The sequence below is a fragment of the Seriola lalandi genome, unplaced genomic scaffold, assembly GCF_002814215.2.
Source record: "Seriola lalandi dorsalis isolate HSWRI2012SDOR001 ecotype SW California unplaced genomic scaffold, Sedor1 jcf7180002054824, whole genome shotgun sequence".
In the NCBI taxonomy this organism is placed as follows: domain Eukaryota; kingdom Metazoa; phylum Chordata; class Actinopteri; order Carangiformes; family Carangidae; genus Seriola; species Seriola lalandi.
In genome coordinates, this window is record NW_019525377.1 from 565,401 (window position 1) to 578,997 (window position 13,597).

Here is a 13,597-nt window from a genome sequence, read left to right on the forward strand (position 1 = left end):
GATATTATGTATTTGTAATAGAACTGTTAATGACAAAGGTAATTGGCAAACCATTTTTCCTATCCTACCCTCACAGGAGAACCTGAACAAGCTGATGACCAACTTGAGGTCTACTCACCCTCACTTTGTACGCTGCATCATCCCCAATGAGACCAAGACTCCTGGGGCCATGGAGAATCCACTGGTGATGCACCAGCTGCGCTGTAACGGTGTGCTGGAAGGCATCAGGATCTGCAGGAAGGGCTTCCCCAACAGGATCCTTTATGCAGATTTCAAACAGAGGTGTCTGTCAGATATATAGATGGGTGACAATTAAAAGATAAAAACACCAGTAAGGGCTCTATTTTGCTAAAACAGGCCACAGATACAAATGCAAGCAAAATTTCCAGACGTTAATACAAATATTTTTGTAATTTTGGCACAACGGGGAAGAGGCTGAATAAAAACAGTCTAAGCCATCCCTCTACTTCCATATTGCCAGGCGTCGACACAATAAAAAATTCATAATAAAAAATACTGCATAAAAACCTAATGCACCAGCAAGAAAATAGAGCCGCAGGCAGAAGGTGGAAACCATGAGCAGCCACAAACAAGACAACTTTAAGATGACTTGGCATAGATTCTACTGGTTTCTGGCACTTTGCTCGAGGGATGATCCCATTCTACCAAAGAATATTTCCTCTTTCTGTGTTTTGATGATGATGGTGCAGAGTCTGACACATCAGTCCACGATCTACCATAGGTGTTCAACTAGGTTGAAATCTGGTGACTGTGAAGGCCAAAGTAAATGATTCACATAATTTTCATGCAACCATTTAATGAGTCTTCATGGCCTGTTTTTGCATTTATTATGTCTCTATTCAGGTGTACCTTTGAATCTGTCACCAAGTGACACATTCTACTATATGTTTAGTGATGCAGTTATTTTTGATATTTTAGCTAACATGAAATAAAACTGAATTTATCTTTTATCTACATCATAAAGATACCGTATTTTGAACCCAAGTTCTATCCCTGAGGGACAGTTCATCGATAACAAGAAAGCTTCAGAGAAGCTTTTGGGCTCCTTGGATATAGACCATGAACAGTACAAACTGGGGCACACCAAGGTAAGTACTATTGAAATAAATTTAGGCATATTTGCATCAGTGTGATAAAGAATTGTTTTTTGTTGCCTGCACTTTGTTCTCTATTTGTTGAGATACTCCTGCTTTCATTCAAAGTACTGCTATCTATGTGATAACAGACAAAATTTGTAATGAGCTTGGCATGAGCTATCATCAACAACATAGACAGGTGGGCATATTGTGCTTGCTATGACTAATCTCATCTGTTTGCAAAACTCAGGTGTTCTTCAAAGCTGGACTGCTTGGTCTGCTAGAGGAGATGCGAGATGACCGTTTAGCTCTGATCATCACCAGGATCCAGGCAAGATCCCGAGGTGTTCTGGCAAGAATCGAATTCCAGAAGATTGTAGAACGCAGGTAAATGCACTCTTAAATTAACTGAAGTATACTGGATGAGGAAAAGAAGAGAAATAAAAAAGACAAATAAGAATTCTGAGATTCTATCTCACTATATTCTGACAAGGTCTTCATGAAGTACCAATACAATTAAGTGAGTGATTCTTGGCCACTGATTATTCCTATAATGTTTCCAGCTCTGTCCACAGATTAACGATGACATTTCATATTCCCAAAGAATGACAATATAGATTTCACATGCATTAAATAAGTACAGTACATGCAGAAAAATGGGCTCACTGGTACAGAATTTGTGCCCAAGAAACAATAACTTGCTTTACAACATAAAAAAATGTATGACTGTGTACCAAATGACTCCCTATCTAGAATTTAGTGCCCCACATTCACTGCCCACCATTTAGTTTGAGATGTGAAAATTCTACAGCTGTCACCGATGACACAAAATGATGATGATAAGAAAGTGACTGAGTGAACAAGCGGGTGACTTTGGACTTAGCCTGTGATTTACTGTCCACAGGGATGCCCTACTTGTGATCCAGTGGAATATCCGTGCCTTCATGGGGGTCAAGAATTGGCCCTGGATGAAGATGTTTTTCAAAATCAAGCCTCTGCTGAAATCAGCAGAGACTGAGAAGGAGATGGCCAACATGAAGGAAGAGTTTCTGAAACTGAAAGAGGCTTATGCAAAATCAGAAGCCCGCAGGAAGGAACTTGAAGAAAAAATGGTCTCTCTTCTCCAAGAGAAGAATGACCTGCAGCTCCAAGTTCAAACTGTATGTTTAACATCTGTCAACATTGCAAATGATATTAAAATCAGATTGATGTCTTGCAAGGTGTAATGATGTTTGTTTTTAACAATAACAGGAGCAAGATAATCTGTGTGATGCTGAAGAAAGATGCGAAGGGCTGATTAAGAGCAAGATTCAGCAGGAGGCAAAATTGAAAGAGTTGACAGAGAGACTGGAGGATGAGGAGGAGATGAACGCTGAACTGACAGCTAAGAAGAGGAAGCTGGAGGATGAGTGCTCTGAGTTAAAGAAGGACATTGATGACTTAGAGTTAACTCTGGCTAAAGTAGAGAAAGAGAAGCACGCCACTGAGAACAAGGTACTACAAACTTTCTTTACAGACAATGTTTCTAATGCTGCTCTGACTGGTCTTTATCCAAAATGGCAAATCTTCAATCTAAATTATCACTTCTGTTGCACATAAAGGATGATTTTTGGCAAACTTCAACTTCAATTCAAACCTTACTTGCTACAGGTAAAGAACCTGACTGAGGAGATGGCTGCACAGGATGAAATAATTGCCAAGTTGACCAAGGAAAAGAAAGCCTTACAGGAAGCTCATCAGCAAACACTGGATGATCTGCAGAGTGAAGAAGACAAAGTCAACACTTTGACCAAGGCCAAGGCCAAGCTGGAGCAGCAAGTGGATGATGTGAGAATTTACACAAATAGGTGGATCTTACACATAGCAAATGATAAATGACTGTTGAAAAAGTATTTATTACCACCCACAGCTTGAAGGATCCCTAGAGCAAGAAAAGAAAATTCGGATGGATCTCGAGAGAGCAAAGCGGAAGCTTGAGGGAGACCTAAAGTTGGCTCAAGAAAGCATCATGGACCTGGAAAATGACAAGCAGCAACTTGAAGAGAGGCTGAAAAAGTAATATGAAAAGTGCACTTTTAAAAATTAGATTAATAGATTTTAAACCATGTGTCAGCTGGTACATTCAACTGTTTATATCTGCAGGAAAGATTTTGAAATCAGCCAACTAAATGGCAAAATAGAAGATGAACAGGCAATGAGTGCTCAGCTCCAGAAAAAACTGAAGGAGTTGCAGGTAATACTTTAAACAGGATCAAGTAAACTGAGTAAGCTACTACATGAATATAAGATGTTAAGACCACAATTTAGAGAAATGAAATTTCAATTAAGGAACTGCTTTGATTTTGGTCTAGGCCCGCATTGAAGAGCTGGAAGAAGAGCTTGAGGCAGAGCGAGCTGCTCGAGCCAAGGTGGAGAAGCAGAGAGCAGACTTGTCCAGAGAGCTGGAGGAGATCAGTGAGAGGCTGGAGGAGGCTGGTGGAGCAACATCTGCCCAGATTGAGATGAACAAGAAGAGGGAGGCTGAGTTCCAGAAACTCCGCAGAGACCTTGAAGAGGCCACTCTGCAGCATGAAGCCACCGCTGCCACGCTCAGGAAGAAACAAGCTGACAGTGTTGCTGACCTGGGGGAGCAGATTGACAACCTGCAAAGAGTCAAGCAGAAACTAGAGAAGGAGAAGAGTGAGCTCAGACTGGAACTGGATGATGTGGTCTCCAATATGGAGCAGATTGTGAAGGCTAAGGTAAATTACTTTTTTGTATTTTATGTTGTTGTACTCGATGAAAATTAACATTTTAATTTGAAACCTTTCATTCCCTTTGAAGTAGTTCATGTGTTGTTGTTAATACCTTTGTATTGAACTGTTAAACTGTTTTTCATTAAAAACTTCTTCATGAGACTTTATAACTGGAACCTCTCCTAAGTAGTTTATGTGTCACTTTTAATGCTTTTTGTTTTCAGAATAATTTGGAAAAAATGTGCAGGTCTCTGGAGGACCAGATGAATGAATACAAGACAAAGTCAGAAGAAGGACAGCGTGCCATCAATGACTTCAGTATGCAGAAAGCAAAGCTTCAAACTGAGAATGGTATTTGGAGAACACATTTGATTTAAATGCAGTGGTGTTTGGGGATTGTATAAAGTATTAATATTATTCTTCAATCAAAATTAGGTGAACTTTCCCGGCAGCTTGAGGAAAAAGATTCTCTGGTGTCTCAACTCACGAGAGGAAAACAGTCTTATACGCAGCAAATTGAAGACCTCAAAAGACAACTGGAGGAGGAAATCAAGGTAGAAAAAGCATAGCAAAGTCACTTCATTAATACAAACTAAATGTTCGTACAGGAGAAGCATTAAAATATGCTTTTATTTCAGGCCAAGAATGCATTAGCCCATGCAGTGCAGTCTTCTCGTCATGACTGTGACCTGCTTAGGGAGCAGTTTGAGGAGGAGCAGGAGGCCAAGGCTGAACTGCAGCGCAGCATGTCAAAGGCAAACTCTGAGGTGGCTCAGTGGAGAACTAAGTACGAAACTGATGCCATCCAGAGGACTGAGGAACTGGAGGAGGCCAAGTGAGTAAAATATACTTTCACTCGAACAATCTGGCAAAGTTTAAAATCAATTAACTCTGAATAAATGATATTGTAATGCAGGAAAAAGCTGGCTCAGCGTCTGCAGGACGCTGAGGAGGCTGTTGAAGCAGTGAATGCTAAATGCTCCTCTCTGGAGAAGACCAAACACAGACTGCAGAATGAGATTGAAGATCTCATGGTGGATGTGGAGAGGTCTAATGCTGCTGCTGCTGCTCTGGACAAGAAGCAACGAAACTTTGACAAGGTAGAGTTTAAAATACATGTGGCCATTTTGCTGTTTTCCATTAATAATTAAAGTATAATGACATATAAGTACACATGTTTCAGGTCTTGTCAGAATGGAAACAGAAGTATGAGGAGTCTCAAACAGAACTGGAGAGCTCTCAGAAGGAAGCCAGGTCTCTGAGCACTGAACTCTTCAAACTGAAGAACTCCTATGAAGAATCTCTTGAACATCTGGAGACCATGAAGAGAGAGAACAAGAATCTACAGGGTAAGGGTAACACTAGCTTACACCTCTACTGCAGAATGTCTTCAATTTACTTAACCATTGACAATGTTACATTTTGTTTTTCAGAGGAAATATCTGACCTCACTGAACAAATTGGTGAAGGTGGAAAGAGTATTCATGAGCTTGAGAAGATTCGAAAACAGTTGGAACAAGAGAAGTCAGAGATACAAACAGCTCTGGAGGAAGCTGAGGTATGTTGTGCTTTCTGAAGTACCTCATGCACCATTATGGGTCTGCAACAACTAAAATCCTTAAAATGAAGTGATTTGTGTGTCTAGGCTTCACTGGAGCATGAGGAAGGGAAGATTCTCAGAGCCCAGCTTGAGTTCAACCAGGTCAAGGCTGACATTGAGCGTAAGCTGGCTGAGAAAGATGAAGAGATGGAGCAAGCAAAGAGAAACCAGCAGCGAATTGTGGACACTCTTCAGAGCTCTCTTGAAGCCGAGACTCGCAGCAGGAATGAAGCCCTCCGTTTGAAAAAGAAAATGGAGGGAGACCTCAATGAGATGGAAATCCAGCTTAGCCAGGCCAACAGGCAGGCATCTGAGGCCCAGAAACAACTAAAGGCTGTTCATACGCATCTAAAGGTGTGATTGCACATGAATGAATACAGCTATGATCATATTGCTTTTATAAGCATTACTAAAAATGAGGTCCTTTGGCTTTTCATCTTAAAGGATGCACAGCTCCAGCTTGATGATGCTCTGCGAGCCAGTGATGATATGAGAGAAAACATTGCCATTGTTGAGAGGCGCAACAACCTGCTTCAGGCTGAGCTGGAGGAACTGAGGGCTGCTCTGGAGCAAACTGAGAGAAGTCGCAAACTTGCTGAGCAAGAGCTGCTGGATGTTAGTGAGAGGGTGCAGCTACTGCACTCACAGGTAAAATACATTGATCATTTATATGTTTCAACATGCATGTTTAATGGTGTATATTCAAACTAAAAATTGTTCACTATTTATATAAAACTAGAACACCAGCCTGATAAACCAGAAGAAGAAGCTAGAGGCTGATACATCCCAGCTTCAGACAGAAGTAGAAGATGCATTGCAGGAGTGCAGAAATGCAGAGGAAAAAGCCAAGAAGGCCATTACTGATGCTGCCATGATGGCAGAGGAGCTGAAGAAAGAGCAGGACACCAGCGCTCACCTGGAGCGCATGAAGAAGAACATGGAGCAAACCATTAAAGACCTGCAGCACCGTCTGGATGAAGCTGAACAGATCGCCATGAAGGGAGGCAAGAAGCAGGTGCAGAAGCTCGAGGCCAGGGTGAGTAGTTATTTGGCACATGGCATAATTTACATATGCAAAATAAATATCTGTTCTGTGTAAAGTACAGGCTTGTTGGTTGACCTTGGCTGTGATTACATCCTGCAGGTCAGGGAACTTGAACATGAGGTAGAAAATGAACAGAGAAAAGCCAGTGATGCTGTAAAGGGAGTAAGAAAGTATGAAAGACGTATAAAGGAGCTTACTTATCAGGTAAAAATCAATCTATACCAAAACCTGTTCATGAAGTGAAAATTATATTGATAATCAAAATCATTTTTATTTTGTGTTGTTTTTGTTCAATTAAGACTGAAGAAGACCGTAAAAATTTAGCACGTCTTCAAGATCTGGTGGACAAGCTGCAGCTAAAGGTCAAGTCCTACAAGAGGTCTGCAGAGGAGGCTGTAAGTACAATGAATTGCCAAACATCTATCTGACTATTGAAACTAAGCCCTATATGGGTAGACTTAATATATAACATACACGCTGTTTCTGTTCTATAGGAGGCAAAGGCCAACAGTAACCTGACCAACATTCTGCAAGCTTCAGCATGGATCTTGATAAGTTGAATTTCACTTATCTAATTACTTTGTTTAATTTAACATCAACAGGAGGAACAGGCTAATTCTCATCTTGGCAAGTTCCGCAAGCTGCAGCATGAGCTGGACGAGGCTGAAGAGCGTGCCGACATCGCTGAGTCTCAGGTCAACAAGATGCGCGCCAAGAGCAGAGATGTGGGCTCCAAGGTTGGTATACACATACTGTACATATGTTTAAAAATGTGCTAGGCTTACATTTTAGAACCCTCCTAGCAGCCATGTTGGCAGATCAACAATAACATTCCAGCTTTACTGCCGTGTCTTTCTGTTGTTAAAACTGAAACATCACAGTCAACTTTCCAAAAAAAATGACAACACAACAAAGAAAACATTGTAGACTTCTCCAAAGAGGAAATCAAGCTACTTTGTCGCTTCTCCGTTCAAAGAGAAATTGTTGTTATATTGAGAAACCCCTTTGAAGGCCCAAAGGATAAATAATACAGGGACATCTGTATCCAAAAATACTACTGATCATATCAAAAACGCAACTCACAATTTATCTTGTATTTTCTTTCTTTTATTTCAGAAAGGACTTGATGAAGAGTGAACTTCCCTCAGATATGATGGTCTCTGAGGTACTTGCAGCTTGTGGTGCCTCCCTAAGCATGTTGTTGTTATTCAGTAGAATAAATTGAATTTACATCTGAAAGTTTCTTGACTTTTCATTGATGAAAACTGTAGTGGTTCATATTTATAGGGAACTAAACTTAACTTATTTCTGAAATGAATGCAATACATCAATTTCCATTTGAATTAAAGTGAGAAATAAAATAAATTCTTACACCAGTTTAATGAGATTTGGAATTGAAAATTGACTGATCATTGTCTCATCATTTGAGTGAATTATTTATTTATATATGCATTTTAAATATCATAAAACAGAAAAATAAATACATAAATAAACTCTGCTGAAGGAAAAGAATCCTGGTGAGGAAAACTGTAAAAGGGGATCAACTTGTATATATTTAATTAATCCATGTATTTAATTTCATTAATTTCCAAATAAATCAGGTTTAATGTGTGTGTCATAGACTGATTACTGAGTCAACTGCTGTTGCTTTTGACATAAATTGTTTATCTGAAGACAATGTCATACCATGTTCACTCAGGCTGTTTTTATTATGAGTCCTTTTTAAGCTTTCTACATCCTGCTTTGTGGCTGCAAACTATTTGTCTCTTAGGAGTGAACATAAATGATTCCATTTTCTCTTACATTATCTGTTATCAATAGCTGAGTGCATCTGATAAATAATTCCCCCCTCATTTATCTAATGTTGCAAAGGTCACTTAGTCACATGATCAGCAGAGGGCGCTCACACATTATATTTCAGTGTGGTTAAACGGTATAGACGGGTGACAAATTAAAGGAAATAACTGAAAAATTAGTATGAAAATGAAAATGGTATGAACCATATGCTATGGCCTTCACAGTTCACCAAATCTCAACCCAACTGAACAACTATGGAAGATTTTGGACAAATATGTTAGACAGTGCTCTTCACCACCATCATCAAAACACCAAATGAGAGAATATGTAGTTGGTAAAGAAGTCTCAAGGACGACAATGAACCATTACCTGCTGACAACACCTATCATGCTACTGTAATCCTGAAAACACTACATAGCTGATACATAATTAGTAAGGTGTTTATAGTTTCACCTTTTCTTTGGAATTTAAGTGTCACAACAATTTTTATTTGCAACATACCAATTCAAAACTAACACAAGTATTTGAATATTTCTCTAAATTAATTTTGTGGTGATTGTAAAAACATGAAGACATTGAAAGAGAGAGAGAGAGAGAGAGAGAGAGACAGAGACAGAATGCTGCTGCCTAAATCCTGCCCTGAAATGTAAGTACAACAAAGTATGGTGGTACACAACTGAGAAAATATCCATTCTCCGTAATACACCTGGTGACATTAGGCCACCAACCAAGAAACTGCAGCAACATTTAGAGAGAATTTCGTTATTTCAAGTATTTGTAGTGCAAATTTCTTTTTTTCAGTCCAGCAAATTGAATTTTGAGTTGGCAGCTGATCTTCAGCAAAAGTGAAATGTTTGGTATTATAAGAGGGAAATCTGCAATATTAGTGTTTACAAGATAGCAAGAGAGCCATCACAGCTAAAAGGGCTTTATACAGTATGATGGGTTTAAAACAAGAAAAAAACAAGGATCTCACCAATCACCCTTTTTTTTTTTTTTTTTTTTTTAACAAGCCCTGTTACCCATTTAAGACTTCTTTTCACCACTAGTTTTGTACACAGAAAATTGGATTTCAACCACTGGTGACTCAATCTGCTTGCTTTTTACTTAAATTTAACTCATATAATTTTCTTTCACTTTCATAAGAGTGTAGATTACAATATCTAAAAGATCTAAGAGAGCAAGGGAAGTTGAAACTACTAACCTTTATATCAGTAGTGCACAGTGGAGGTCATTCTTTCTGTAGTTAAAACAATGCTCTTCTCAAAGCCAGACAAGGAGGGCCATTTGGGAAACCGAATACAGGCAGAGATGTCTGACAGCAGATAATCTGGACTTGGTGTATTTAGGGGTAGAGTCCTCCACCTAGTGAATTCATGCAACATCATTTCATCAATCAAAGTAAAACATTGATAACAAGAGCATATTATGGAAAAATAGATTAGAAAAGTGTTCAAAAACAAGTAGACAATAAAAGCTTTAAATGGTCAACAGTACCTTTCTGTTTGTCCTCATCATTGCCTCATTAGAAGACAAGCAGTACTCAGGAGATGAGTCCACACAGAGGTCCATAGTCTGAACGAGTGGAGAGAAGAAGAGGCAAGAGACCAATCAACTCCTGTAAGCCTCCACTGGAGCTCAACACCCCCTTAGAAGTGACCTTTCACAACAACAAAGAAAAAATACTAACAATAGCTTTGCTGGCTCCAGTTTCAAACTTAAGTGAAGCAAGGTGCCTTACACCTTCACTTGCACTCATGTGATCATAAAAGTCAAAGACACAAGGACTCTAAACAGCTGGGAATGAGACCTTTAATGGACGACGAGTGCTCTGCTAGAGCCTGGAATAGCCTGAGGGATAAGTAAAGAAGATGAGAATTCTAGTGTGAAGGCAAGTAAGGACAAGGTCTGGTCTGATGTGATGTGATTGAAAGCAGAAGACAGCTTAGGTACTGATTGCATTACTGGCCACGTGCTTTGTAAGACTGAATTTGATCCACACTGTTTGACTATACTTGAGTTTAAATTCAATGTCAAGCCAATACAATCATATCACATGTTTCAAATAGCTCCTGGCTGCCGTTATCCACAGTATTTTCAGGTTGATGATACACAATTTTTCTTTCTTTGTTTATTTATTGGCCTCAGTGCAGATTCATTTAGCATAGTCTTGTATATGATACGGTACATAACATTACACTAGATATAGTACATACAGTACATCATCTCATGGGACTTATCACCTGTTGCTGCTGGTCAAAGAAAGAACAAAAACCTGTCCTGACCACTTGCGTCACAAGCTGTCCCCAAGCTATCCTTCAAACCAGCAAGCCCCAAAGGCACCCAGCAGGAATTTCACAAGTTATCTTTGTCCTCAAGGATAAAGAGAAGAAAATAATGCCATGTCAACAGGAGCAGACCAAAGGCACTTGCAGCAGGCATCTTCTGGGTAGATGTCTAGAGTATAGGTCACAATAAAATGAATCTGTTTCAGTGCACAAATGCACGTTGAGTATGTAGGAGTATACTTTTCTGAAAAAGATATTAGACGCATTCATTGTATTAACATTCAAGGAGAGGTGACAACACAATGAAAAAACAAAGAAATCTAAAACTCCAGTTTTGAACTGTTGAACTATAAATTGTTTTGGTTTGGTTTTTTTTGTTCAAATGTCCTTTAACTGTAATTACACTCAGCAACTTTTAAACAGATAAAACTTTTGTTCTGAACTGAAGTGATCTGCTCCTCAAAAACATATCTAGTTATCTTTGGTTAAAACTAGTAAAAGACAAAACAATTAGTCATATGTGTGTATGTCATGAGAATAATTACACACCAGAGGTCACTAATAGGCAGATTGCGGTCCGGATCCGAACCCAGATGTATAACCTATAAATTGTTGACAATTACATGTGTTATGAGAATTAGTGTTTCAATCCTTTTCTAACCTTTAAAGTACTGGTCACGTGACACTACTCAGACAATCATTGCTGGAGTCAGTGAGTGAGATACACACACAAATCGTGATAGACGACATTGGCGACACAAGAAGGGAAAGTGGGATATAAGAGGGAAAGAAATAGAAAAGGGCGTGTTAAAGCTCTTCAGTTGTTAGGATGTGAGTTAAGACTCTCAGTTAATTGCTGGAGTTGGGCATAAAGAAAAAAAAAAGGAATATCTTGCTACACTTCTCATTTTGTAAAATGAATCACTTCATTATAAATTTTCAAAAGCCAGGAACATATAGTCATTTGAATTTTAATTGAACACCTGTTATACACCCTAAAACTAGTTGAAGACTTTGCAGGCACAGCCACGGTTTTCATTATAAAAAAACATGTACTTTTATGATAACAAGTATACCACTAGCTGTGCAGTTATGCTAATAACAATTGCTAATTAGAATAAATGAGCTCAGGACTCTGTTATAACTTAACAGTAGGCTTTAGTGCCTGCATTTCTTTGCTGTTCAGGACTCATAGGTTTAATTTCACCTCAGCCTTTTTACTAATGAAATTTTCTACTTTGACATTTTGGGTTTTTTTTTTATGCACTATTTCATGCACCAACCATTCATAATGCTAAGCCCTAAACCAAACATTGGCTACTTTCTATAAAAGACTGCTCCTTCTCCACATCCAGCTCATCCAGGTCAGTGCATGAACTGAAGGTACTGTGAGTCTTGGAGGTGGCATCCCCATTGGCATAATGGGACAGATTTGACAGATATATGGTTTTTATCTATTTCAAAAGTCTAACTACCACTGCTCTTTTATGGGTATCAAACATATAGGCTTTTGACTCCAAAATCAGAGAGAGCCTATTAACCTATTTATTAATCAGGTGGAGAAAGTTTTTGTCCAGCTCCAGGTCATCGAAACATGTCTAGCTCTTCATGTCACATAATTTATTTTTCATGCAATATGAACTTGAGGTCGGTGTCTGAACTCTGAAAGGTTCTATTGTTGGTAAAGAAGAGGAAACTCTGCCAAGTGACCAGTGTCAGACTAAGGGTATAGACATAACTGTTAACAATGGTGAGTGATAATAAAGAGATCTCACAGCTGTGACCTTGGCCTGGTCTTGCATTGCTGCAGACAACAGCTGCAGCTCTTTATTCTCCCTCTTGAAATGTATTTCACACCCTATCACTTGACAGACTATTGTTGAAGTTTAGCGCTCAGGATGTTTGATGCCCCATAAATCCTGCTTGTGTGCTAGTCCACCTTATTTAGTATAGAAAATAAAGGCACAGTCTATGATAAAATCATGTATACTTGATGAATAAGATGCACATCAACATAAAGCGCAGTGGATCTGATTCAACATTCAGTATATAAGTATTCTGATGAATGCGTTTGAGATTGAGATTTTCAATGTAAAAAAAAAAAAAAAAACAACACAAGCCTAATTATTAACCTAGATATGGATAATATAGTATAGTGGGTCCTATTACATGATGATCCTGTGTTAATACAGATACAGTGATGTATTTGGAAAGAAATCTAAAGAAATTTTCTGCTCCCTTTATATGACCTTAAAAGTTTTGACAGTTGTTTTATGTAGTACAGAACAAACAAAATCAATTTAATGTATTATTTGTTATTATAAGCCACTCCGTTCATTATAACTGCAAAGTTATTTTATATAACCCACTGGGACAGAATAGAATTACTTGATGGACTGTAGCCTGTCCCTGCTCCCTCACTTCCTGCCTCCCCCTTTCTTTGTCATGGTCCCATCTGGCCTTGTTCACAAGGTGAGAGCAACAAATAGCAGCACTGGGCTCTACCCAATTTGGAGAATGCTTTTTGTGATAGGCAACCTGGATGCCATTTCTCTGATATTCATCCCCATATTTGGTTCACGTACAACCTTTATTAATGGAGAGGCAGTGTGGTGTCAGCCACTGGATCCATCATTTCACTTGACAAAGGTTGACGGTCAAAGGTAAGAAAAACCCCACTCAAGACAGCAACTCCTACGTTGTATGTGAGTGAACATTTTGTATAGTGTTTGATTAAGATGTTAAAATTACTCTCAACTACATTAACTAAATGTTTTGTGAGGAATTAGTGATCCATTTGGTGACAGGATTCATTCTGTTGCTGTGCCTTTGTTTTTACTTGTCATAAATAATAATGACATAATAAGACGTTGCTTTTGTCTACTTGATATAAATAGCACAGATCCCAGTTTCCTGCGGAGTCAGACGAAGCACTCAGGTACAATCCACAGCTTTTTTCACAGTCATTTTTAATTATGGAATATACCACCAATTAATCCAATAATGTTTTTTTTTTTTTTTTTTTTTTAAAGCTT

At 38.7% G+C, this 13,597-nt stretch overlaps 1 protein-coding gene and 1 long non-coding RNA gene across 2 annotated transcripts in view; one reads left to right on the forward strand and one right to left on the reverse strand.

The window, feature by feature from the left end:
- Nucleotides 1-258, reverse strand: part of LOC147817945 (uncharacterized) — a 10,950-nt gene extending 10,692 nt beyond the window's left edge. The window contains exon 1 of the long non-coding RNA XR_015438466.1: nt 119-258. This is a non-coding gene — a long non-coding RNA (uncharacterized LOC147817945). The remainder of the gene's footprint in view (nt 1-118) is intronic.
- The window catches only part of LOC111669811 (myosin-7-like), a 12,529-nt gene extending 4,813 nt beyond the window's left edge, over nt 1-7,716 (forward strand). Inside the window, exons 18-39 of the mRNA XM_023426266.2 lie at nt 77-282; nt 986-1,109; nt 1,348-1,484; nt 2,002-2,257; nt 2,349-2,591; nt 2,748-2,924; nt 3,007-3,152; nt 3,240-3,330; nt 3,449-3,838; nt 4,057-4,183; nt 4,268-4,386; nt 4,471-4,667; nt 4,749-4,932; nt 5,016-5,181; nt 5,266-5,390; nt 5,478-5,786; nt 5,877-6,080; nt 6,172-6,468; nt 6,577-6,681; nt 6,777-6,872; nt 7,080-7,214; nt 7,594-7,716. Of these exons, the coding sequence (XP_023282034.1) occupies nt 77-282; nt 986-1,109; nt 1,348-1,484; nt 2,002-2,257; nt 2,349-2,591; nt 2,748-2,924; nt 3,007-3,152; nt 3,240-3,330; nt 3,449-3,838; nt 4,057-4,183; nt 4,268-4,386; nt 4,471-4,667; nt 4,749-4,932; nt 5,016-5,181; nt 5,266-5,390; nt 5,478-5,786; nt 5,877-6,080; nt 6,172-6,468; nt 6,577-6,681; nt 6,777-6,872; nt 7,080-7,214; nt 7,594-7,614 (3,855 nt within the window). The 3' untranslated portion in view covers nt 7,615-7,716. The remainder of the gene's footprint in view (nt 1-76; nt 283-985; nt 1,110-1,347; nt 1,485-2,001; nt 2,258-2,348; nt 2,592-2,747; nt 2,925-3,006; nt 3,153-3,239; nt 3,331-3,448; nt 3,839-4,056; nt 4,184-4,267; nt 4,387-4,470; nt 4,668-4,748; nt 4,933-5,015; nt 5,182-5,265; nt 5,391-5,477; nt 5,787-5,876; nt 6,081-6,171; nt 6,469-6,576; nt 6,682-6,776; nt 6,873-7,079; nt 7,215-7,593) is intronic.
- The last annotated feature ends 5,881 nt before the right edge of the window (nt 7,717-13,597 follow it).